The sequence below is a fragment of the Dipodomys ordii genome, unplaced genomic scaffold (genome assembly GCF_000151885.1).
Source record: "Dipodomys ordii isolate 6190 unplaced genomic scaffold, Dord_2.0 Scaffold118, whole genome shotgun sequence".
NCBI classification, from domain to species: Eukaryota; Metazoa; Chordata; class Mammalia; order Rodentia; family Heteromyidae; genus Dipodomys; species Dipodomys ordii.
In genome coordinates, this window is record NW_012267334.1 from 3,091,618 (window position 1) to 3,117,583 (window position 25,966).

Genomic DNA, 25,966 nt, shown 5'->3' on the forward strand with positions numbered 1-25,966 from the left:
GTCTCATGGACTTTTCTGCCTGGGCTGACTTGGAACTGTGATCTCCAGATCTCAGCCTCCTGAGTAGCGAGCCCACACTTGATTCATAATTCCTGGAGAATGGCTCAATTCATCTCCAGCTGGGAGGAGTCTGTGAGTTGGGCCAACCCCACACTTGACTGGATGCCCTTGGGCCAATCAAATGCAAGGGTGTGGCCTGTCCACCAGGATCTCCAGAGCCCAGGCCCATCTTCCCTTTCTTGGAGGAGCTGGGCTGCCTGACCGGGAAACCCAATCCTCAGGTCACAAATAAAAGACTGTGAAGCTAATTTTCATTTTTTAAAATGTATATAGTTGTTTGTACCCAGGTACTGTTCTAAGGCATGTGTGTGTGTGTGTGTGTGTGTGTGCGTGTTCACACCTCCAGTTCTGGCTTTTTGCGGGTTAGTGGAGATACGAGTTTCCTGGCCTTCACTGCTTGAGGTGGTTCAAACTCAGCTCCTCAGATTACAGGGGTGAGCCCTGCCTCGGCTCTGGTCTAAGTCCTTCATCAGGACTCTCACTCTATCTCTGGGCGTGGGCTTTAAGCAACTTGCACCAGGCTGTGGAGCTGGCCTGTGTTTGAGCCAGATGGAAGCGTGGCCGTGGAGCCGTTCCTGCCCGTGCACCTGCCTTCCACCTCGTGCTGGCCCAGGCTCAGCGTGGGAGGGGGTTGCGGTGCGGAGCAGCCTGGAGTCCTGCTCCTCACTGGCTCAGTCTCCTCTGGACCGTTCAGCTGGGCAAGGCCTACGGCGTGGAGGCCCATGTGCTGAGCCCAGCGGAGACCAAGGCGCTGTACCCCCTGATGAACGTGGACGACCTCTACGGGACCCTGTATGTACCGCACGACGGCACCATGGACCCCGCTGGCACCTGTACCACTCTCACCAGGGCGGCGGCTGCCCGAGGAGCACAGGTACCCTGGCCTGCGGCCGCCAGCTCTGGGGCCCCCGATCAGCCCCCTCCGTCCTGCCCAAGGTCCCCAGAGCAGAGGCCAAAACATTTCTGGAGCTGCCGTATGACCCGGGACAGTAAGGGTCTCGGGTCCAGTTCAGTTCAGGGCAGGCTGTGTTTATTCTCAAATGCCTCCGCTCTCTCCAGGGTCTGCTCAGCTGCACCAGTGGGGGGAGGGGTGGGGTGCCCTCTGGTCCCCTCTTATTGTTTATGTTTTAGAGTGTTGGATTTAAACTCTGGGATTTGTACTTGCTAGGTAAGGGCCTCTACTACTTGAGCCGTGCCCTTCACATTTTTTGCTTTATCTTTTGGATAGGGTCCCCTGCTTTTGCCTGGGGCTGATGAGGACTGTGGTCCTCCCATTTCTGCTTCTCTTGTAGCTTTGGATAATAAGCTTGCAACACCACACCCAACTCTTACTGATTAAGATGGGTTTTATAAACTTTTTTTCACCCAGGCTGACCACTGGGATCCTCGGGCTTTAGTCTCCTGAATGGTAGGATTACAGACAAGTCAGAAGGCAGCTAATCTCCCTCTTAAACTTATCTTTATTCATCAACCCCATACGTAATTGAAGGAAAAAACTGAAAAGACAAACAAGCAGCAAAGAAATGCAAACCACCCCATAGTAACCACTGTGGAGATTTTAGCATGTTTCTAATCTTTTTTTCTCCCTCCTATGGGGATACATATACATTAGAACCAAGCGGTGCATTGTTTTGTGACTTTTTTTGTCTGTTGTGGGGCTTGAACTCTGGGTCTAGGTCCTGTCCCTGAGCTCTTTAACTTGAGCCACTTGAGCCACTTGAGCCACAGCGCCACTTCCAGTTTTCTAGTGGTTCATTGGAGATAAGAGTCTCTTGGGCTTTCCGGCCTGGGCTGGCTTTGAACTGCAATCCTCAGATCTCAGCCTCCAGAGTAGCTAGGATGACAGGTGTGAGCCACGGGCATGTAGCTTGTTTTGTGGTTTTATTTTTATTGGTTGCTAGGCTGTGGCTCGCAAGCCTGTTTCTATTAACCAGAGGAGCCTTCCTTAAATGAAGAAAAGTCAGCTACTTTTCATCTCGTGGTGCTCCTGCCCTCCTGGCTGCAAGGTTTTTAAGTCCAGGGTGGATTTGGTTTTCTGGTTCATTTTCTTGATGACATAAAGGAATGCGATAAAATGAAACAAAACCCCCTGCATCTCCAGGAGGGGCCCGGCAGGGGCAAGAGGTGGACAGGAGCTGCTCCGGAGCCTAGGAGCAGTTCATTTCTCTTGGTCCCAGGTCATCGAACACTGTGCAGTGACTGGCATCCGTGTGCGGACGGATGACTTTGGAGTGCGGCGGGTCTCGGCTGTGGAGACAGAGCATGGCTCCATCGAGACGCCCTGCGTGGTCAACTGTGCAGGTAGGGCCGGCCTTCCTGCTGACTGCGGTGTGCGGTGTATCCTCCCCTCTGCAGGGCTTGGGGAGGGGCTGCAGGGGAGTCCTGGCCAGGCAGAGGGGTCTGCAGAGGCGTTCCATGCCCCTGGGGATGGCAGCTCCCTGGACCAGCAGAGCTGAGTGGCCCGTGCTCTGCCCCTAGGGGTGTGGGCAAGTGCCGTGGGCCGGATGGCTGGAGTCAAGGTCCCGCTGGTGGCCATGCATCATGCCTATGTGGTCACAGAGCGTATCGAAGGAATCCAGGTAGGTGCAGCCCCACATCTGTGCTGGGCAGCGAGGGGGTGCTGGTGGGGTAAGGATTTAGCTCTGGGCCCCAGCTTGGGCACTTACAAGTGGCTTGGCTCTTCCGGGCTCTCTGAGCCTCAGTCTCCCCATCTGTCATAACATTGGATGTTTCTTGGTGGTGTCAGAATTACCTGAAGTAGCCCAGGTGAAATGCTCCTCCCCCTCCCCCCACGCTCCCTCCCCATCTCGTGCACTTTAGGACTTTCCCTTGATATTCAAAGCATAGTCCAAGCCTGGGCAGGACCGTGGCTCAGGGCTCCTGCGTGTGCCCTGAGCTCTGGTTTTAAGAGGGCACCCATGCCTGGTACTCAGAACCTGGCTGGGAGCCCTCTGCTAAGGGAACTTGGGAACTGGTGCACCTGCTGGCACTGGGCCCCGCGCCTGTGCCCTCCCCCCTCCCCCCTCCCCCCCGTCCTGTCCTGCTTCATTCTTCTGTGGTAAGAGCTCCTTTTCCTGCTCCTTTTCACCTGCCATCCTCCCACCCTCCTCCTACCTTTCATCCAGGCCTCCCCTCCTCGCTCCCTCTCTGACGTGCCCCCCTCCCCACTCGGATCTCTCCACTTGTTCCCTTGCCTGTTTTGTTTAGTGTCCTCCCACCCACTCTTCCCTCATTGCCTCCATTCCTCTAACCATACACTGTTCATCTATGTATCTGTCCATTCATCTGTCCATCTCTTCTGTATATCCTTCCTCTACCAATCGACCCGCCTAGCTACCGATGCACCCATCCAACCGCTCGATCACCCATCCACCCATCCATCCACCCACCCACCCATCCACCCACCCATCTGCCTACCTACCCTCCCATCTGTCTGTCCATCTACCCATCCATCCACCCACCCACCCATCCATCTGCCCACCCACCCCCTCACCCATCTGTCTGTCCATCCATCCATCAGTTCATCCCTCTCATCCATTTATCCTCCCTCGCCTATTCCTCTGTCATCCACCCATTTATGAATCTCTATTCAACATTCATCAAACTGGCTTCATGTTTCAGGCCCTACTCTGGGAACCAGGGCTAAAGACCTAGTTCTTGCCAGGTGCCAGTGGTCATACCTGTACTAGCTACTCAGGAGGCTGAGATCTGAGGATCACAGTTCAAAGCCAGCCTGGCAAGAAAGACAAAGAGAGCTTTATCTTTAACCACCAAAAGCCAGAAGTACAGATGTGGCTCAAGTAGTAGAACAACACCTTTGAATGAAAAAGCCAAGGGACAGCACCTATGCCCTGAAGTCAAGCCCAAGTATCAACACACACACACACACACACACACACACACACACACACACACACACACACACACACACACGTTCTTCTGTGAAGCAATTCCATAAGAGCGTGGAGAGGGCTCTGACAAGGAATTCACCTTGACTATGGGGACTCAGGCTCCTGTGCAGGGTGGAGCCTGTACCTTTGACCATACCCGGAGAGGCTTGACTGGCTGCTCTCTGACCAGTTAGATGGGGGTGGGGTCTACCTGTCGGTCACAAGTTCAAGAATGGAGGATGGCACGGACGAGGGGGACCTGAGGGGGGGTGGACATGGACCACAGGCAGTGGTGATCACCGTGGGCGGTCAGGACGGGTGGACATGGACCACAGGCAGTGGTGGTCACCGTGGGCGGTCAGGACGGGTGGACATGGACCACAGGCAGTGGTGGTCACCGTGGGCGGTCAGGATGGGTGGACATGGACCACAGGCAGTGGTGGTCACCGAGGGCAGTCAGGACGGGTGGGAGAGCTGGGCCACTGGGGTGGGGCTTGGGAGAGTGAGAGATGACACGGTTCTTGTTTAGGATCAGGCCCCAGCAACCTGCCAGTGGTAAAAGCCTCATTCTTAGGGGCTGCTACCCCTGCCCTGCAGGAGCCGGGCTTCCCTCAGGAAGCCAGGGGAGAGCCAGGCTGGCTGCTGTGTGGACAGTAGTGGTGGAGAGGGACAGCAGAAACGGCTCATGGGCTCCTTCCCCTGACCGCTGGGCACGCTTTTCTCCCTGCCCCCTTTTCTGGGCACATCGAATGCCCGGCACACATTCACTGTTGGCCCTGACAGCCAGGGGCCATGCGTTGGTTAGGTGTGCTGGATAAAGCACAGGGACGCTGTGACATGGGAGCCAAGGCTTCACACCCCACCTGTCCCCCATTTGTCAAGAGAAGCTGTTCTCCTGGGTGGCCACCAGGGGTTGCCCTTGGACCGCTACAGGAGGGCCAGGCTGAGGCCCATGGAGCATGAGGACAGAGGCTGTATCGGGGAAGGGAGTCTCTGAGGCAGGTCTCCACCAAGTCCATACATGCATGCTTAATTCCTTCTAGTGACCCTTTCTGAGAAGCAGCGGGACTGAGCTGGCCGTCCCCCTCCCGTGAATGCCTAGGTCAGAGCAGATCAGGAATCCTGAGTGGCAGAGCATGGGAAAGAGTCCCCAGCCCCACAGCTGCCATTGCAGGGGACGGGGAACCTGGGTCAGTAGGCAGAGCACCCGTGCCCCTCTGGACGAGGAAGTGTGAAGGCTGTAGGAGCCAGCGTGGGGGACAGGCTGGAATTCTGACCTGCCCTCCCATTGCTGTGCTCTCATTCCTTGGTGACAGACCTCCTCCCCACCCCCCCTCCCCGCTCCGGTCCCCGGCCCTGGCAGGTCTGAGGCTGGAGCCTGTGTGCTACCTAGGCCCCCGGTCTGCAGTGCTCTGGGCCTGCCACCGCGGCTGCAGGATGCTGTCTGCCCCAAGCAGCTACAGGCCAGGACTCCAGGCTCAGGTCATAGTTCCAGGGTGGCCAGGGCCTGGGCCACGCAGGGCTTCCCAGCTTCGGGGAGCCATACTGGTCTTGGGCCCTTGCTGGTTTTCTTCTGTCTCTTTGCTACAGTGCCTTCCCTTCCACGCCTGGATGAAAAGGAGCTGAAACGGGGTGTCTGTGGGGCGGGGGCAGACCCGAGAGCACGGAGCCCCGGAGCTGAAGGCACCCAGTGGGGCTGGGGCGCTGAGCTGAGTACTTGCTGGGAGGAGGCAGCCCAGGGAGCAGGAGGACCCAGCACCTGTGCCTGGCACGGACATGTGGGCTTCCCTGGCCACAGGCGCCCCACCTCCCTCACCAAGCTGCTGCTGGAAATCACGGCAAGGCCACGGTGATGTGCATGTCACTGTGGTGTGCAGGTCACTGTGGTGTGCAGGTCACTGTGGTGTGCAGGTCACTGTGGTGTGCAGGTAACTGGTGTGCAGGTCATTGTGTGGTGTGTGGTGTGTAGGTCATTGTGTAGTGTGAAGGTCACTGTGGTGTGCAGGTCACTGTGGTGTGTAGGTCACTGTGGTGTGTAGGTCATTGTGTGGTGTGCAGGTCATTGTGTGGTGTGTGGTGTGTAGGTCATTGTGTGGTGTGCAGGTCACTGTGGTGTGCAGGTCACTGTGGTGTGCAGGTCACTGTGGTGTGTAGGTCACTGTGGTGTGTTGCATAGTGCATTGTGGTGTGTAGGTGGTGCTCACAGCCTTGGCCCCTGACTCAGAAGGGCCCCTGGGAGCCTCATTCCAGGCCTGTCCCCTTCTAGCCCCGGTGTTCGGTGTCGTCCTCCCCAGGGAGGGCAGGGAGTGCAGATGGCGGTCCTCCTCCAGCGTGCTGGCTTTGTTGCGTGGTGAAGTCAGCAGTCGGCGTTGGGTGTCGTATGGCCACGTGGACACGGTTAGCAAGTCCTCCTCAGCTCGTGCGTTTCCTGGATCCTCCTCTCCCCCAAATCCTTCCCATCTTCAGTCCTCTTCTCAGCCCTAGACCCCTCGGATTCCATGGCTATCTCAATCGGTTTTCCTGTTTCCCACCTCTGGTGTAAATTGAGTCCCCAGATCTGTGGCCTGGCGTTTCCCATTCAGCCTGTGTTTCCAGTGTCTGTACCAGCATGGCATCTCTTTTCATGGCCGTCTAATATTCATACTCTATTGTGTTGATCAACTACATCATGATCATGGACCGGTGGACATTTGTATTGCTCTGAGCACTCATGTGGAAATGGTTGTGTGGACGCGTTCTCATTTCTAGTGTGTACATGGGAGTGGAATTCCTGGATTGTACCGTGACTGTTTAACTTTTCCAAAGAAGCATCAGGCTATGTTCAAGGCAATGGGGCCAGGGACTGCTTCCGCCGGCCACGTGTGAATGCTCTGACCCCCCCCCCACCCCCCCCCTGACCCCCCCCCCAGGCCCCTCGGCCACGTGCCTAAGCCCGTTTGAATCTGGAACCGAGCTGAGGGGACCGGTCTGCTCTCCCCCCTCCTCCCCCACCAGCCACGCAGGAGTGCTCTGCCCCAGCCCACTCAGCAAGGCCTGCTCCTCTCCAGCTTTTTTTTTTTTGCTTTTCCTTTCTGAGCTGTCCTGGGGCCTGAACTCATGTTCTCCTTAGCTTTTTTTGCTCAAGGCTGGTGCTCTACCACTTGAGTCATAAGGCTACTTCCAGCTTTTTGGCAGTTAAAAAGAGGTAAGAGTTTCCCGGACTTTTCTGACGAGGCTGGCTTTGAACTTCAGTCCTAGGATCTCAGCCTCCTGCGTAGTTAGGATTGCAGGTGTGAGCCACTGACGCCTGCCCTCCTCCCCTTTGTTCTCGTGGTGTTTGGGGAAGGACAGGCTTGGCTGGGAGTGGCCTGTCCTCTGCACTCGAGGCCACCGCCCCCGTGCTGTCTTTGGGGTCCTGCAAGGTGGTTTGTAGTCACGTTGGGGCTGTGACTGGGGCAGGCGCAAGGCCTGGCACAGTGCTCAGGGGCCACCGTGTCTCTCTGCTCTGCCCTCCAGAACATGCCGAATGTTCGTGACCACGATGCCTCGGTCTACCTCCGCCTGCAGGGGGACGCCCTGTCTGTGGGTGGCTATGAGGCCAACCCCATCTTTTGGGAGGAGGTAAGACCGGAGGGTTCTGGGGTGGGAATGAGAGGTGCCCGGCCTCCCTGGGCTCCGAAACCTGGCACCTTGACACCTCTGGAGCAGGTTGAGGGGTGTCAGCACTGACATCGGGGCGTCGCAGGCCATGGTCTGCCCTCCTCTCCCCAGGGTCTCTCCACCTGGTATGTGATTGGAGGCCACAGTAGCATAACTCCATGGCTATTTTGAAGTCAAATGCTGTCTATTTTCTGGTAAAGGGTGAGACTTCTATCTTAGTTTCAAACAAACAGATAAGTAATGCACTTAAACATGCTCAAGGTTTTACATTCTTCCTTGGCTTTTTTTTTTTTTGATCAAGAATGGTATTCTACCACTTGAGCCACAGCTCTACTTCTGCCTTTTTCTTGCTGGTAAATTGGAGACAAGAGTCTCTTGGATTTGTCTGCCTAGGCTGGCTTCAAACCTTGATCCTCACATCTCAGCCTCCTGAGTAGCTAGGATTACAGACGTGAGCTACTGGTATCCGACTAAGTAATACAATTTGCTAAAAAAACAAAACAAAACAAAACAAAAAAACCCTTTAAATTGTAACTATAAAGGTGATGTACAGAGGGGTTACAGTAACATAAGTCTTTTTGGACAATGTTAACCCTTCCTTTGCTTTCTTCCAGCATAGATAGTATTTAAAATTGTGATATGAGATTTGTTTTTCTATTTTTTGTCAGTGGTGGGGCTTAAACTCAAAGCCTGGATACTGTCCTAGAGCTCTTTTTGCTCAGGGACAGTGCTCTATCATTTTGATCCACAAATCCACTTCCAATTTTTAAGTGGTCCATTGGAGATAAGAGTCTTACAGGGACTTTCCTGTCTGGGCTGGCTTCAAACTGAGATCCTCATATATCAGCCTCCTGAGTAGCTAGTGTTATAGCCATGAGCTACTGGCACCCAGCTTTGATAAGAGATTCATAAGGCCCTGGATTCAATCCCTAGTGCCCCGAACAAATAACCAAGTAGGTAAGTAAGTAAATACCATGAGACTAGCTAGGATGAACATAGAAAGAAGCAAAGGTCCAAGAAAAGAAGAGCAGATACGTTCCAGTATCAAGATGTTGGGAAGATGAGGGAGAGTTGGCAAAGGATAGTGAGATAGAGCAATTGGAAAGGAGTAAGTGCAGTGTCCTGGCACCCACATTAAGAAAGAAAAAAAATGACTGTGGGGAAGATGCTGATGAATGTGACTGAGATTGATTGTTACCAACATGTCACCAACATGTTAGCATGGATACAAGCAGTTTTGGTGGAGTAGTTAGGATGAAAACTGGATAAGAATAGAAGAGAAATTCGAGACCTTTAAGTATTCTAAGAATACTTTTGGGGGCTGGGAATGTGGCCCAGTGATAGAGTGCTTGTCTAGCATGCATGAAGCCTTGGGTTCGATTCCTCAGTACAACATACACAGAAAACACTGGAAGAGGTGCTGTGGCTCAAGTGGTACAGTGCTAGCCTTAAGCTAAAGAAGCTCAGGGACAGTGCCCAAGCCCAAAGTTCAAGCCCTTGGACTGGCCAAAAAGAATACTTTTGGAGCTTGTTCCGGTGGCTCATGCCTATAATCTTAGCTACTCAGAGGCAGGGCTGGCAGGGCTGGCTGGGGACACATTCCTGCTCTGCCCTTATAGGTGTCAAACAAATTTGCCTTTGGCCTCTTTGACCTGGACTGGGACGTGTTCAGCCAGCACGTCGAAGGTGCCATCCACCGCGTCCCGGTGCTGGGGACGACAGGGATCAAGTCCACGGTCTGCGGCCCGGGTGAGTGGAAAGGCTGAGGTAGGGGTATGCGGCGTTCGGGTCCCCAGGTGATACCCACTGGTGGTGGGCCTCTTCCTGGGGTGGCCTGGGGCTGACCCTGAGCTTGCACCGTCACCCAGCCCCATCTCTCCGGCATTGCCGTGATCTTTCTCTGCTGCCCAGATGCCCAGGCCTGGCACAGGCAGGGGTTTGCTCTGGCCCTTGGCCGCCAAAACATCATCCTGCATGTGCAGTCCCCAGCCAGGGCTCTAGGTCCCAGACTCGACTCACCCCTGGCATTTGGGGTTTTATTTGTAGAATGGGGATGAGCTACCCTGTTGCTGTGGCCTGAGGGTCAGGGAGAAGGCCGGAAGGGCTCGGGCCTTTCTGACGTGATGCGTATGGTGTGGCACCCAGCCCTGCCCCCATGGTCCCTGCTGGCTTTGCCACGCCTCAGCCTCCATCCTCCGTGACTCCAGCCGTCCACAGGGCCAGAGACCAGCCCCATGCAGCCAGCTTCTTGGCCAGGGGTTCTGAACCCCAGGCTCTCTGGGCTGGCTCCTGGGAAGCTGCAGCAGAAGGGTGGGCTCGGCCTCCAGCTCTCCACCAGGGGCTCTGTCCTGACTCTGGGGTCAGGGTCAGGGGTCGAGGCCACCAGCTGGGGTCCCGGGTGGCGCTGGGGAAGCAGGAGGCCATTCCTGACCTTGGGGGCCAACGTGAGGCATGTGAGGCCCGGCAGGACTCTTCTGAGCTGGGGGCAGCCCAGCGGGCAGCCACCCGACACCCGTGAGGCAGCATCCGTCCACACTGCGTTTTCCCTGATGAAGGGCAGCTTATCTATGCCCAGGATGGCCGGGCACTCAGGCCAGGGCTCCAACCCCAGCGAAAGGACACAGGGCGGACTGTCTAGAGGAGGAAGGGAGTCAGTGCTATGCCAGGCTGGGGGTATGTGTGGGGCGGGGCCGGCAGCGGGTGGGTAGAGCAGAGCAGTGACCCCATGGCGACCTCATAGAATCGCGTGGGAATGCCACCTTCCCCCTGTAGGGGGAGCCCCAGACCTCCAGTTAGAGAGACAAGAACAGAAAGACAGTGTTATGCAAAAAGAAATTCTGTCCCCGCCAGACCCCAGTGGCTCATGCCTGTCACCCCCCTAGTTGCCCAGGAGACCAGGATCTGAGGACTGTGTTTCAAAGACAGCCTGGGCAGAAAAGTACTTGGAACACTTTCCCTCCACTCAGCCAGTAAACAGCTGAGAGTAAGGTATGGCTGAAGTGGTAGAGCACTGGCCAGGGCCTAGGTCCTGAGTTCTCAGACCCTGCCCAGGTCTGGGAGCCCCGGGGTTGCCATCCGTGGAGTGGGTGACAGGCATCTCCTTACAGGAGCTGTCAGAAGACGAGAAGCCACAGGTGGGGTCAAGCTGGGGGCAGACCAGCCACCTGCAGTGAGCACTGGGGCGGTGGGGGGACAGTGAGGAGCCCAGGCAGCCGGCCGGCGGCCTCGCACAGAGGGGAGGGAGGGGTCCGACGTGGGGGGCGCCGTGGCCCTGGAGTCCAGCCTCCCTGTTCTGGAATACTTGGAGTTCCTTCCTGCGCAGGTGCCAGCCCGGCCTGCGCTGGTGTGTGTGGCTCTGGGGAAGGAGGAGGTGTGAGGCCCGGGGGGAGGGCAGAGTGAGCTGGGTGCTGATGGGCACCGCAGGGGGGGGAGGGGAGGGCGCCGTGACTCATGGTCCCCGGGGCTCGCGGGGACTGACAGCGAGGAGCAAAGGAAGAGTCCCAGGGGCTTGAAATCCACCCCCCCCCCACCAGCGGTTCTCTTATTTTAATTAGCCTGGAAGCTCTCACTCTCCCACAGGCTCTATTTTGGGGGTGATGGTGTACATGAGGACATTGTGTCTCATCCCGCGGTGAGGGAGGTTTGGAGATTTGCTCTGGGTTTGAACCCTCCAGGGAAGGACAGGGAAGCCTCAGGTCTGATGTAGGGGGAGGCTTGGGTGGCTGAGGTCACAGGCAAGCTGGGGGTCAGGACCGAGGCGACGCTGCCTTCCCGCTGGACCTCACTTGTCTGACTAGCTCATCCCATCGAGATGGCTGCCCCAGCCTCTGTCCTTGGCCTCATGGGACCTCAGCGGGTCCCCAGACCCCCCCGGAGGGGGACGGGCTGGCCCTCCCTGGCATCTTCACTGGGAGACAACGATCGACTCCCACCTGGGCGCCCGCTGGGCCCTGTCCCCTCTTTGGCTTGCCAGGTGGATGGTGCAGTTTGTCCTGGCTGATATTTGTCCAGTCCCCACAGGTTCTTCAGCCAAGCTCAAGTGACACATGTCCATCCAGCCTGGGCTTCACGTCCCCCGCAGTGCTCCCCTGAACACGGACTCCTCCCAAAGCACGCACGAGACACTGCACCACCAGAAGCACTGCGTGCAGTGTGCGCACGCTCGGCGGAATGTTGAAATACTACTTCATATCTTTGTGTGTGTGTGTGTGTGTGTGTGTGTGTGTGCATGTGTGCACATGCATGTTCAAGTCCTAGGTCTTGAACTCAGGGCCTGGGTGCTGTCCCTTAGCTTTTTTGGCACAAGGCTAAGTGCTCTACCACTCGAACCGCAGCTCCATTACGGTTCTTTGGTGGTTCATTGGTGATGAGTCCTGCCCAAGCTGGCTTTGAACCTCAGCCCTCAGATCTCAGCCTCCTGAGTAGCTAGGATGACAGGCCTGCAGCATGGTCCCTGACTTCTTGTGTCCTTTCGCTGAACTTGTTGGGACTCATTTCCTGTGAACTGATGTGACTTCTGGTTGGGGTTTGGGACCAGTACCTGGGCACACACACCCATCTGAGTCCATCTGAGGACAAGCTGCCCTGTCCAGTCGGCCTGCCTCGACCACCATGTTATCCTGGTTTCACATGTGTGGAAACGAAGGCACCGAGGTCCTGTGTTGGGTCTCACAGGTTGGAAGGGTATAGAGCAGGGAGGAGCCTGGCCTCCATTTGTTTGATCCAAGTGTAGCTCTTCATAATTGGGTCCCTGGTCTCTTACCCGTGCGCTGGGGTCTGTGGCCCACTGGCTGCAGAAGGAGAAGGCTTCTCCTGAGAAATTTATGATCATTCTTTCATTCATTCATTCCACAAACATTTATCCCCGCTGGAGCGGGGCTAAAGAGAAGAGGAGTTCCCAGGTCCCTGCCCCTCCCTGCTGCCTTGGGGACCCCATCCTAAGTCCCTGTGAGCTGGAGGGAGGCTCAGGTCTCCCTGTCCCGTCCCTTTCAGAATCCTTCACGCCTGACCACAAACCCCTGATGGGGGAGGCGCCTGAGCTCCGAGGCTTCTTCCTGGGCTGTGGCTTCAACAGTGCTGGTGAGTGGGGTCCCCGGGACTGGGGCTGGGGTCCCAGGGAGGGGGGCTGACTGTAGTCCCGTACTTCTCCTGGCAGGAATGATGCTGGGCGGGGGCTGTGGGCAGGAGCTGGCTCACTGGATCATCCACGGGCGCCCAGAGAAGGACATGTACAGCTACGACATCAGGCAAGTGTGTCCTGGAGCCCAAGGGCAGGGCTGGCCGCGCACGGCGCAGGGCTGGCCACGCACGGGGCAGGGCTGGCCGCGCACGGGGCAGGGCTGGCCGCGCACGGGGCAGGGCAGGGCTGGCCGTGCACAGTGCAGGGCTGGCCGTGCACAGTGCAGGGCTGGCCGCGCACGGGGCAGGGCTGGCCGCACACGGCGCAGGGCGTGGCTGGGGGGCTGGGAGGCACTCTGGACACGGCTGAGCCGGGCCTGGACAGGTGTGGACAAGGATCACTGCTCAGGGGCTCCTCCACCTCCTCGGGGCCTTTGAGGGGACAGGACAGGGCCCCCACGGCCAGTGCCACCTCTGCTCCTAGCTGGTCCCCAAGGCCAGCTGTCCTAGTGGCCCTGGGCACCGCAGGTACTTGGCAGGGCAGCCTGGCAGGCGGCAGCCCCAGGGGACCTCTGCTGGCTCACTGGTGCTGCAGGGAGCAGATGCCGGGGGACTGCCGTCTCTGCTCAGGGCGCCCGGCACCCCTGCGTCTCTTCCTGGCCTGGCGAGGCCATGGCGTCTGTGGGGAGTGGTGTCTGTCCGGCTGAACCCCCAGGATGTCTCCGGCTGACGGCCGTAAAGGCTGCTCTGTGGCTCTGCAGGGCCTGCCTGTGCTTGCGTTCCCCGACTCTCCCCAGAGAGGAATATTCCAGAAATGGTACAGCTGCACGAGGCCTCAGGGAAGGGCCATCCAAACCCTTCCTGCCACACACAGCCGAGCAGAGCCACAGCTTGAAGCCACACAGCTGCGCCACAGGAGCCTTGGGCTGTTGTTGATCCCGGGATCCCGGGGGGTGGGTGTGGCACCAGGCTGGTTGGGGTCACTTGTCCCCATGCAGTATGCCAGGGTCACCCGGGGCGGTCAGTGCTCAGAAGAGGGTCAACCCCATGGCAGAGGGAGACAGAGCGAGGAGATAGAAGGGAAGCGTCAAAAGAAAGGAGAAGATTCAGCACCAATTACACCTCCTTCATGCTTGTCTTCTGCCGGCCTGCCGCCTGCTTATGATCCCAGAAGGTCAGAGGCATGCCTGTCCCCTCATCCTACAAATAGGACAGGGGCTCAGTGAGGGACATGTCCGGGGGGAAAAGCCAGTGTCAGCCGTGGGCCCCCAGCCACGTGCAGGGTCCAGAGCCCACTGGGCACCAGGTGGCATCCGGGCCAGGCCACTGCCTCCCTCTCAGCGGGGGCAGAGGTCACCTGCCCCTCCCCCCAGCCGAGCCTAGAGCAGCCATCTCCTCTGAGCTGCGTTCCTGTGAATGTGGACAGGGGCCTGCCCCAAGGCATGCTGGGTCCCACGCCTAACCACCCAGCCAGGGGCGTGGACCACTCTTGATACCAGGGGAGGTCTTAGGCGTAGCAGGTGGCTCTGGCTTTGGCTCTGTCATTACTCAGGCAGAAACGGCGGCCATGTCCCTCAGCTGAGCTGAGGGCTGCACCCTGCTGGTCCCCACGGGCAGGGGCAGTGTCTACAGCTGTCTGAGGGTGAGAGTGTGTCCCGCCCCACCCCTCCTTGCCCCCTCCTCCGTCCCTCCCCAGGGTAGAATGAGCACTCCCTCCCAGCAGTGTTACAGCAGCCGGGGGCTGCCTGGCAGGTGTCCCTTGGCTCCATGGGCCCGATGGCGAATGACCACAGACTGACCCAACAGCCAAGGGGCCTCGGGCCTCCTTCCCCAGCCTCCTCCTGAGCTGGATACAGGCTTCCTCTCAGGACCCTCGGGGGCCTCATCGCCACCTCTAACAGCTTCCAGTTCAGTGTTGGTTGCTTATGGGACCTGTCTGAGCCTGGGGCCCTCAAACGTGAGCCAGGCCTTGCATAGGCAGCCGTGAGATACCCAGGGGAATCTGCACACGGCTCTCAGCCCTGGTCTGCACTGGGTATGAGATACCCAGGGGAATGTGCACACGGCTCTCAGCCCTGTCTGCACTGGGTAAGCACTCCTGGAGGAGCACTGTTATTCAGGGCCGCTGTCGGCAGCCACGTGCTCTATCAGAACCTCGTGCTGGCTGGAATCGTGCAGTCGGTCAGCCCCAGGGTGGTTCTGACAGGGTTCTCTGGAGAGATGGTGGCTGCTGGGGTCAGAGTGTGAGTGACCCTTGGCTGGGGGAGGGATGGAGAACAGGGACAGGGGAGAGGCTGGGTGGCCTAGTGCTGAGAGTAGCCCTGGCAGGCAGGGGTCCAGCTCCAGCCCCGGGCTCTGCAGATTGGCCTGGACCCAGCAGCTGCGTCCTGGATGCTAGGTGGTCACACTGGTGGGTGGCCTGCCCCCACACAGGCAGGGAGACCAGGCTGCAGGTGTGCCGCAGGCCTCTGGGCTCAGAGACAGCAGGGGCTGCAGGGTGGAGCTGCCCCGCAGGGCTGCACATACAGCCCCGGCTGTGAGTGAGGACTGGTCCTGCAGGTCCTCCCCAGGCACAACAGTGGGCCCCCAGCTAGCCCAGCGGTGCACTCAGCCTCGAAGCTCAGACTCTGGGGGCCCAGCCAAGAAGTCATTAAGGTAATGACCTCCACAATGGCTGGAGGGGAAGGGGGGGAGGGGACAAGAGTTCTACAGGCCGCTGCTCTGAGTGTGTGTGTGTGTGTATGCTCATGCACACACTGATACTGGGCTTGAACTCAGGACTTGGGTGCTGTCCTTTAGTCTTTTTACTCAAGGTTAGTCTTCTACCTCTTAAGTCACACCTCCACTTCTGGCTTTTGGCTGGTTAATTGGAGATAAGAATCTCCTGCCCAGGTTGGCTTTGAACTGGAATCCTCAGTTCAGCCTTCTGAGTCATGAGGATTACAGGCATGAGCCACAGGTGCCTAGCTGTGCTGCTGTCTTTAAACTCTCTCTCTCTCTCTCTCTGCTTCACATACACCCTAGTCTCCCCTAAGATACACCCTAGCTCCCCTAAAGATCCTTTACTCGGCTGGGCGCCAGTGGCTCACACCTGTCATCCTAGCTACTCAGGAGGCTGAGCTCTGAGGATCGAGGTTCAAAGCCAGCCTGGGCAAGGACAGTCAGTGAGACTCATCTTCAATAAACCACCAGAAAACTGGAAGTGGTGCTGTGGTGCAAGTGGTAGAGCACTCATCTTGAGTTGAAGAGCTGAGGGACAGAGCTCAGGCCCAGGGTTCAAGCCCCACGACTGACAAAAAAAAAAAAAATCCTTGGGGCTGGGAAGGTGGCTCAGTGGTAGAGCGCTTGCCTTGCATGCTCAAGGCCCCGGGTTTGATTCCTCAGCACCACATAAGCAAAAAGAAAAAAGCCGGCAGTGGCACTGTGGCTCAAGTGGTAGAGCGCTAGCCTTGAGCTGAAGAGCTGAGGGACAGCGCCCAGGCCCAGAGTTCAGGCGCCACGACCGGACCCCCCCAAAAAAAATCCTTGACACTGACTTCTGCCAGGTGTTGTTGGAGTCCCAAGTCCTCCCTCCCATGGGTCACTCAGAGAAGGGTGACAGGATTAAGGCCAGAGCCCTATTGGGAGTGAGAACCACATTGGGCTGTGGGTTCCCAGTGACCCACTGCCCAGCAGCTATGGTGGAAGGGAATCACAGGTGAGGAGCAGAGGTCACAGGTGAGGAGCAGAGGTCTCAGGTTTGGGATCCATGCTAGAGAGGACTCCAGAGGAGGGCCTGGGGGTGTGGCCTCAGGGGGCCGTGGCACAAACTGGGCTCTGCAGGGGTGTGGCCGGCATTGGGGGCCTGTCCTGCAGGGGTGTGGTCTCCCTTGGGGGTGTGTCCTGCATGGGCGTGGCTGGTGTTGGGGGCGACCCACAGGGGCGTGGTCTCCCGAGGGGCGTGTCCAGTCTAGAGGACGTTTCCCGCAGGGCGTGGCCTTCTCGGGGGCGTGGCCTTCTCGGGGGCGTGGCCTCCCGCAGGGGCGTGGCCGCCCTGAGGCCGTCCCCAGGGCTGACCGGCCTCCTGCTCCCCGTGCCAGGCGCTTCCACCACTCGCTCACCGACCACCCCCGCTGGATCCGGGAGCGCAGCCACGAGTCCTACGCCAAGAACTACTCTGTGGTCTTCCCCCACGACGAGCCGCTGGCGGGGCGCAACATGAGGAGGGACCCGCTGCACGAGGTACCCCAGCCTCCCCTGCCGCGGCCCGCGCTCGCGGGCGCCTGGGGGCGGCGGGGTGACCGAGGCTCTGCGAGCCCTCGGCCTGGCGCTGCCGCCTTGGGTGCCTGTGGGCTGGGCCTGCTGCGCCCTACACCCGGTCGGGCCAGGAGCCAAGGCGCTGTCTCCGCAGGAGCTGCTCGGACAAGGCTGCGTGTTCCAGGAGCGGCAGGGCTGGGAGCGACCCGGATGGTTCAACCCCGGCGGAGCGGCTCCGGTGAGTGCGGCCTGGGGGAGGCTGTGGGCTGGGGCTGGGGCTGGGCTCCACCCAGGCCCGAGGCTCGCCTGCTGAGGCTAGGCATGTGCGAAGCCCAGCGCCCTTGTGGGGGCACAGGCCCGAGCCCCAGCCTCACCGGGCCGGGTTTTCGGGGCTCTGCCTGGGCCGAGCGCCAGCCTGCGCCCTGCGGGAAGGGAGGAAGGGTCCCCAGATGGCAGGAGCAGCCCAGAGCGTGGTCCTGCGTTCCGCGTGTCTTTGGCACCTCCAGCTGTGGGTTTCTGTCAGCAGGAGGCCGGCTGGGAGGAGGAGCACACCTCAGTGTGATCGGCTTATCCACGGCCCCGCGCGGGGAGGGGCCCTCGGGGGTCGACAGGGGAGGCACAGCCAGAGGTGGACCCTGGGCCTGCCCCAGGGTCCCTGAGGACCGGGCACAGAGGCCGGCCTGGGGACCTCCGGCCTTTGATGTTTGTTTTTCTTTTTGCCAATCCTGGGGCTTGAACTCAGGGCCTGGGCCGCTGTCCCTGAGCTTCTTTCGCTCAAGGCCAGCATTCTACCACTTGGGCCATAGGGCTACTTTTGGCACTGAGGAATCGAACCCAGGGCCTCATGGATGCTGGGCAAGCACTCCACCATGAAGCCACGTAACATCCTGCCTTTGATCCCACGAATCTCAGCCGGCGTTTTTAACAGCTTGGGGGACAGGGTGGGATCAGAATACTTTAGGGTCTGGATCAGCAGGCTTCGGGACCACCCAGAGCCAGCCTGGGGCAGCTCTGCTGGTGGCACCGGCAGTTGGCGGGGTGTCCTGCGGGGGCCTCGGGAGAGGGGAAGGGCCTCTGTGGACTGGGCTGGGAGCAGGGGGCCCCGTGTCCACCTCACACTCTCTCACCTGGGAGCAGGAGGTGGCTGTCATTCACACCTGCCAGGTGCCAGCGTTTGGAGCAAGGGTGTCACAAGGAGCAGAAACCCAGGGGCTGGGGCGGTGAGAAAGACGGGAGGGAGGGCGGGAAGGAGAAAGGAGGAAAGAAGGAAGGCAGGAAGGGAGGAGGAAGGAAGGAAGGAAATGGATGGTGCGTGTATCCACTGCCCCAGGTCCTTGACTACGACTACTATGGGGCCTATGGGCACCCGGCCCACAAGGACCACGCCTACAGCCGGCTGCTGGAGGACGAGTACACCTTCGAGTTCTCGCCCCACCACCACGTGGTAAGCACCGCCCCTCCCACCCTCCCGCGGGAGAGGCCTCGGTGGAGCTGCCCAGGGGTGCCGGCCCTGCCAGCACCTCGTCTTTCCCCCTCCGCCCTCCGCTCTGCCTCAGTGCCACAGTGATGGCGTGATGCGCTCCTGGCCGCTCCCCTCCGTCTTCTGCGTCTCAGTTCTGCCACAGCCGGGCTTGGGTGTCCGTGCTTCTGCAGGGGCAGGGGTGAGGCAGAGCATGCTGGGTAGGCTGTGTGGCCCCAGGCCAGGGCCCTCGCTTCTCTGAGCCTTTCTGGTCCAAGGCTGTGTGAGCTCTGCGAGGGAAGGGGCTCCTCTTCCTGGGGACCCCAGAGGGCTCCCACCCCTAGTTGTAGCAGACTGGGTTTGGGACGAGGCGGGCTTGCTGACCCAGGCATCAGACCCTGGGTGGGCCCTTCGTGGTAAACCAGCAGAGGAGGCTGTGCGGTGGAGACTGTTTGCTCTTAGTGGGCTGGTGAGGCTGGCGGCCCCTTGCCCGAGCGCCCTGACTCTGCACATCAGGGTCAAGGGCACAGGCATCAGGCCAGGCTGTCTCCCACTGACCAGGATAGCTTGGGGAGCGTGGCAGGGGGTCCTGGTGCCCATAGGAGGTGGGATTGGCAGTGCCCGCTGCTCAAGGCCCCTGGCTGAGGCAGGTCCTCCCCACACCCCAGAATCTCCACGTTTCTTCAGCCAGGGCTGTGTGTTTGCATCTTGCACACCCCGGCAGCCTCAAAGGGAAGGGACTATCTATTTCCACCGTTAGTGATACGTGTCTGCCAAGGCCTCGGAGACGGAACCGGGAGGACTGTTTCTCCAGAAGGCTGGCAGCTGGCGGGCCGGCGTAGTGCCCAGTCCCCGGCGGCCGCCTCCGGGGAGTGCATGGGCTGCGTCTGGCACCTCCACACCTGCAGCTCGGCGAGCTGTGGGACTCCCGGCCCTCCAGGATGTGGGAGCTGGGGGAGATGCCAGCTTGGCTGCGCTGCTTCATCCGGCCTCCGCAAGTGCGTGGAGCCGTGAAACACGCACACGGTCTCCACGCTGGCGGCTTCCCAGCGCCGCAGACAGCAAGCAGACATCTAGGAAGCTGGGCTTTTCTGCAGCCTGGCGGTGTCAGCAAAGGCACTGTGGTGGGCACTCTGTGAAGCCGGCGGTGTCTGCAGGGGGGAGCTTATACTCAAGCCTCTTCAGGGTCATCTGCGCTGCAGGTGCCTTTGACTGGCTTTAGACTTTTGAAACTTTTGGTGATGCCCCACTCATCTCCTTTTCCCCATTTTCTTGCTTGTGCTCTTGGCGTTCTGTGTGTCGGACTCTAACCCAACACCAAACACATTTACTTTCGTGTTAACCCTTATTACTATAATTTTTCTACTTAACTCTTAGGTTTCTGATCCATTTTGAGCTAAATCTTGTGCTTGGTGTGAGGGAGGGGTCCAACTTCATTCTTTTGTGTGTGTGTGTGTGTGCTCGCATGCATGTGCGCGCATGCGTGCAATCATCCTGGGACTTGATCCCAGGGCCTGGGTTCAGTCTCTAAGCTTTTATTGCTCAAGGCTAGTGCTCTGCCACTTCAGCCCCAGTTCTTCCAGCTTTTTCCTGGTTCACTGGAGATAAGAGTTTCATGGACTTTTCTTCTTGGGCTGGCTTTGAACCATGATCCTCAGTTCTCAACCTCCTGAGTGGCTAGGATTACAGGCGTGAGCCATCAGTGCCTTCCTGGTGATTCATTCTGGCAGCTGGTCATCTTGGTTTTTCAATACTGCCTGCAAGAGGCTCTTAATCCTCAAGGAAATCCCTTGGCACTTTTGTGGAAAGCTAATTTGACATCAATACAAGGGGTTTCTTTCCAGACTCTCCAAATTTTATTCCATTGGACCGTCGATCTGCATATCTGTCCTTAGGGCCGTCCAGCACTGGGCTTTGTAAGAAGTTTGTAAGAAACTTTGTATGAACTTTGGAAATCAGAAAGCATGAGTATTCCAACTTTTTTCTTCTCCTTCAAACTTGTGTTGGATACTTTGGTCCCCAGAGAATTTTAAGGCTGCATTTGTCAGTGCGTGCAAAGGAGACAACTGGATTTTGACAGGGATTGTGCTTTCTCTGCACACCGGTTTGGGTGTGTTGTCACTTTAACAATAGCTAACCTCCCATTTCGTGAGCTTGGGGGTGTTTTTTCCGTTTACTTAGATCTTTAAACCCCCTCAAAAAACATTTTCTAGACTGGAGAGTACATATTTGGCATTTCTTTTATCAATTGAATCCCAAAGCATGTTTGTTAGTTTTTATGCTGTTGTGAGTGGAATTATTTTCTTCATCTCCTTCCCAGATTGCTCAGTGTTCATATAGAGAAGCACAATAGATCTTTTTTATTTTTCTTTTTGTACATTGATCTTGTATCCTTCAGTCTGTTGAACTGCTAGTTCCAGCATTTACCTGCCTGAGTCGTCCACAAGGAGGGGATTTTTGGTTCTTCTTTTTCAAACTGGATGCCTTTGTTATTTTTTTTCTTGCCTAGTTGCCTTGGCCAGGGCATCCACTGAGGTATGGAGCAGAGGTTGGTGAGGGTGGATAAACTGTGTTTCCTGCCCAAAGTGTGGGCTGTGGGCCATGGGTGAAACACTGTCGGTGTGCTGTTGGCGAGACTTCTGCAGGTGCTGTTTGCCAGCCTGTGGCCTGTCCTGCTTCTCCTTTGCTGTGGGATTTTATCCTGGCCAGGTAGACTTTGTCAGATCGTTTTTCTGCCTCTGTTGGACAGTGATATGGCTTCTGCCTTTTATTGTATTAAGATAGTATGTTGTGTGAACTGATTTGGGGGCTTTAAACAAACCTCATGTTCCTGGCATACTCTAGTGGATGGTGGTTTTCCATCCTGCCTTTGTGTTTGATTGCTATGCTTATTGAGGGTATTTACGTCTAGCCTTAAGGGCATTGGTCTGTAGTTTCTTCTATCTTTTGTTTTTGCATCACTTCTATCTTTTGGTTTTTGCTGGTCACTTGAAACATATTGGGGGAACATTTCTTACTGTTACGTTGTTTTAGGGCATTTTATGAAGAGTTGGCATTACTTCCTTGGAGCATTGTTGTTATTACTATTATTCTTAGCAGTCATGGGGTCCAAACTCAGGACTTGGTGCTGGCTAAGCAGACACTCTACTGTCGAGTCATACCTCCAGTCCTTTCTTTGCACTTTTGTCTTTTTGCTAGTCCTAGGCCTTGAACTCTGGGCTTGGGTGCTGTCTCTAAGGCTTTGTGCTTAAGGCTAGCCCTCTACCACTTGAGCCACAGCTCCACTTCTAGCTTTTTGTAGTCAACTGAAGACAAGAGTCTCACAGATACCAGGTGCTGGTGGCTCACGCCTGTCATCCTAGCTACTCAGGAGGCTGAGATCTGAGGATTGAGGTTCAAAGCCAGTCTGGGCAGGAAAATCTGTGAGACTCTCTCCAATAAACTACCAGAAAACCAGAAGTGGTGTTGTGGCTCAAGTGGTAGAGTGCTAGCTTTGGGCTGAAGAGCTGAGGGATGGCACCCAGGCCCAGAGTTCAAGCCCCATGACTGACCAAAAAAAAAAAAGCCTCACAGACTATCTTACCTGATTTCAAACCATGATCCACCTCAGATCTCAGCCTCCTGAGTAGCTAGGATTACAGGTGTGAGCCACTGGTGCCTGGCTTGCACTGGTTATTTGGAGATAGTGTAGTGGGGAGGGGCAGTGAGACACTCAGTCCGCAGTGAAAATGTAAAAGATTTTATTGAGCAAAAAGTGCTGGTGTGCCAGGACCGCACCTGGAGTTGGGATCCCAGGAAATGGCCCTGAGGGCCGGTCTACATCAGCTTTTAAGCATTTGGGACTAGGGCGGGGGAAAGGGAGAGGCTGGGTGTTGGTTTTGGCCAATGATTGTTACAAGAAATGCGTGCCTTAAGTTTAAATTTCCCGCCAAGGTTTTGCTTGTGGGAAGCAGGGGAATAGAACAAAGGGTGGTGATGGTCTGCTGGGTTAGGGCTTGCATTGCTCAGAAAACAGCAGAAGCAGAGTTACAGAGTGACAGGGTTACAGAGTTGCAGAGTTACAATTAGTTACTAGCTAAAGTAACTAGCTAAAGTAACTAGCTAAAATAACGCGTTACTAGGGAAGTCTTATCCACAGCACACTTACATTTATTTCTTAAAACCATTCAGTATCCATTTTACATAATCCAAGTCAAATATCATATTCCATCTTTATGTCCTCCACCATATCATTAGTGTCTTTGCTTCTTGCCCAGGCCTGTGCATAGACTGCAGGCTGCCTATTTTATATTTCCTATTACAGCTGGGTAAGAGGCACACGCCACCACTCCTAGTCTCTTTCATTGATATGGAGTGTCATGGATTTCTATGCCTAGGCTGGCTTAGAACTGTGATCCTTTAGATCTCAGCTGAGATGACAGGCATGTGCTATTGCACCCTGCTTCTGTGTAGAAGGTATCTTGAGTGTATGCCTAAGCTATCCTGGAAGTTAGAGCCTCCTCAATCTCAGCATCCCAATTATCCAGAATTGTAGGTATGAGCCACTGGCACCTGGCTCTTTGAAAATGTTGGGATAATGTGCCCCTGAAGACATCTGGGGCTATGCATTCCTGTGTGGGGATTCTGGAGGAGCCCATTGAACCTCTTTTTGTGAGGTTCCAGGAACATTTTCTGCCCTTCAGCCAATTTCAGACTTGTGTCTTTCCAGGAAGCTCTTTCCTTACAATCTTCCTTATGTAGTCCTGAGTCCTCTGTAGGGTAGGTAGTGATGTCTCCTCCTCCACTCCTTTTCTTTTTTCTTTTTTGGTCATGGGTCTTGAACTCTAGGCCTGGATGCTGTCCCTGAACTCTTCAGCTCAAGACTAGTGCTCTACCACTTGAGCCACAGTGCCACTTCCAGTTTTCTGGTGATTAATTGGAGATAATAGTCTCATGGCTTTTAGGCCTGGGCTGGCTTTGAACCGCAGTCCTCAGATCTCAGCCTCCTGAGTAGCTAGGATGACAGGCAGGAGCCACAGCAGCCCCTGGTCTTTTTGTTGTTGTTATTGTTTGCTTTGGTTTTTTGAATAGTTTTTATTATCTTCAGTGGTTGTATGAAGGACTTGCCATTCACCGAAGCAGTTGATGAATACAACACATCTAGATCGATGTTACCCCTCCAACATTCTCACCTGCCCCTCCTAACTCACCCCTTCCTTTCCCTACTTTAATTTTAGGTTATGTATTGATTTTTTTTTGCCACTTAACAAGGCAATTCACTGTGTGCAGTGCATCTTGATCTGTGTCATCACTTGAACATCTTCACCCCCTTTGACTCATCCCTTCTCTTACATTTCTCAATTCTGTGGTGTATACAATGAATTCTTGCCTTCATTTCCCCCCACCTCCCCCGCTCATTCTAACACCCCTCTCTCCTTGGCCCTACCCTTCCCTCTAGTCTCCATTTCTTGATACTTATTTTGGTGGACTTTACTTTGAGCCTTCTCTCTGGGTCCTTCTCTCTAACTAGAAGTATGCCAGTTTGGTTGATCTCTTCAAGGGCTGACTTTTGGCTCAGCTGCCATTTCTGTTTTCATTCCATTTCATTCCATTGCTTGAGGCCTTGTCATTCTTTTCTTCTGTTTGCTCTTTTCCTGGTTCCTCAGCATGCAAGGTTGCCTGTGAGTTAGAGATTTTCTTTTCCAATGTAGCATATTCGAGCACCCCCTCCTACCACCACGAGCATTGGCAAGTTGTTTTTCACTTTTATCTCTCCCCCAGTAGCTTCTAATAGCCCTCGTGAGTTTCCCATTAGGAATATCTTGTTTGTTTCCCACATACTCATGGGTTTCCTAATTTCTCCTCTGCTGCTGATTTTGAATTTAACTCTGTGGTGCTCAAAGAGTCTTCTTGATGTGATCTTAGGGCTTCTGAGTTTTCCGTGCCAGTCCTATTCCCCTGTGCTGGGGAACAGTGTGTCCTGAGGTGTTCTCAGCGGGGCCGTGCAGGAAGCGAGGCTCAGGAAGAGCTGCCCCCCCCACAGGCTAAAGGGCAGGGCCCCCCTAAGGCCTCTGAATCTCATCTCATGGGACTTTGCAGATCCAGAAGGAGTGTCTGGCCTGCCGGGGGGCTGCTGCTGTGTTCAACATGTCCTACTTCGGGAAGTTCTACCTGCTCGGTGTGGATGCCGGGAAGGCTGCAGACTGGCTGTTCTCTGCAGATGTCCACAGACCCCCTGGTATGGGGCTGGGCTTGGGTGGCCCACACTCTTCTCATACTTTGCCCCAGATGGAGCTCCACAGACCCAGCCCGGGCATACAGATGAACTGGCAGAAAATGGGAGCCCATGGCTGCTTCTTCTGGACCCAGCTCAGCTCCACTGTCCAGCCTCTTCTGCCCCACGGCCAGGCCCTTGCCCTGGGACCTTCCTCCTTCCTGCACCCTGCCCTCCCTCCTCTTTCTCCTCCCTTTCTGCTTCCTTCTTCCTTTGCTGGGAGGCAGACGTGGTGGCAGGCCCTGGGCAGCATCTCTGGCCCACTGGGGTCCCGCCTCTCACAGTGCTGCCAGAGTAATAACTCCTGGGAGCTCAGCACACTTGAATTTTGGATACATATTGAATAATTTTTAGCACACTACATTGCATGTACTATTTGGGAGATTCACTTCTTTTTTTGTCACCCATCCACCTACTTCCTTACTCACCCATCCCATCCCCAGACCCACACGCCCTCATTGGTGTTTGTTTCCTGTGGATGCCATCACTGAGCTCCACAGACGTATCAGTGGCTTCACAGAGCAGCCACAGGTGCCACAGCTCACCTCCTGACCCTGCAGGCCACGGATGCTCAGCAGAGGCACCAGCCAGGCCTCACCAGGGCCCCTCCTGCCTCTTCCGGTCAGTGCAGTGGGAAGCCATGCTCTTGATTGGCTAGCAGGCATTTCTGCCATCTGCCTCTGATGCCACCCGGCCTTCTTCTGCCATTTTCCTTCTTATGAGGATGCAGCCACACTGGAAAGAGGCCTGTAACAATGACCATCTGGTCAACCGACCAGCCAGTACCCACCTGTCACTCCCACAAACACCTCCCACTCACCCCTGTGCCTCTCAGCCTGCCCTTACCCATTCATCACCCACCCGTCATCTGCCTGCATGCATCCCCTTCTACCCATCTGCCACCTGACACCTCATTTCCTCCTCCTCTCCTGCCCTCCTGTGCCTCTGCTCATTACCCATGTACCTGCCTGTCTCCTCTCCCACTCCTCGTCCACTTATTCATGCACCTCTTCCTCACCCCACCATTCATTTATCACCTCCCCCTCCTCCCTTCACTCATCCATCCACATCCCGTCCCCATCCATTCATCTACCCCACCCCTCCCCATCTATCCATCCATCCATCCATCCATCCATCCATCTATCCATCCATCCATCCATCAGTTCATTGTCTACCCTATCCACCAGTTATTGCCCACTGTCCATCCATGTTGCCACTTACTCTGCAGATCTTGCTAGGGACTTGTGCTGTCCAGGTACCATGCTGAGATGGAAATCCCATGGTTAGGAACTTGTCAGTGAGATGAGTTGA

General features: G+C 56.3%; 1 protein-coding gene across 2 annotated transcripts in view; it reads left to right on the plus strand.

Moving 5' to 3' along the window:
• The window catches only part of Sardh (sarcosine dehydrogenase), a 48,838-nt gene that overhangs the window by 4,461 nt on the left and 18,411 nt on the right, over window positions 1-25,966 (plus strand). For both annotated transcript variants that reach the window (XM_013029468.1, XM_013029467.1), the window contains exons 5-15: window positions 755-934; window positions 2,238-2,361; window positions 2,539-2,639; window positions 7,446-7,550; window positions 9,209-9,338; window positions 12,582-12,668; window positions 12,745-12,835; window positions 16,787-16,928; window positions 17,098-17,181; window positions 18,274-18,387; window positions 24,481-24,619. In XM_013029468.1, the coding sequence (XP_012884922.1) occupies window positions 755-934; window positions 2,238-2,361; window positions 2,539-2,639; window positions 7,446-7,550; window positions 9,209-9,338; window positions 12,582-12,668; window positions 12,745-12,835; window positions 16,787-16,928; window positions 17,098-17,181; window positions 18,274-18,387; window positions 24,481-24,619 (1,297 nt within the window). The remainder of the gene's footprint in view (window positions 1-754; window positions 935-2,237; window positions 2,362-2,538; window positions 2,640-7,445; window positions 7,551-9,208; window positions 9,339-12,581; window positions 12,669-12,744; window positions 12,836-16,786; window positions 16,929-17,097; window positions 17,182-18,273; window positions 18,388-24,480; window positions 24,620-25,966) is intronic.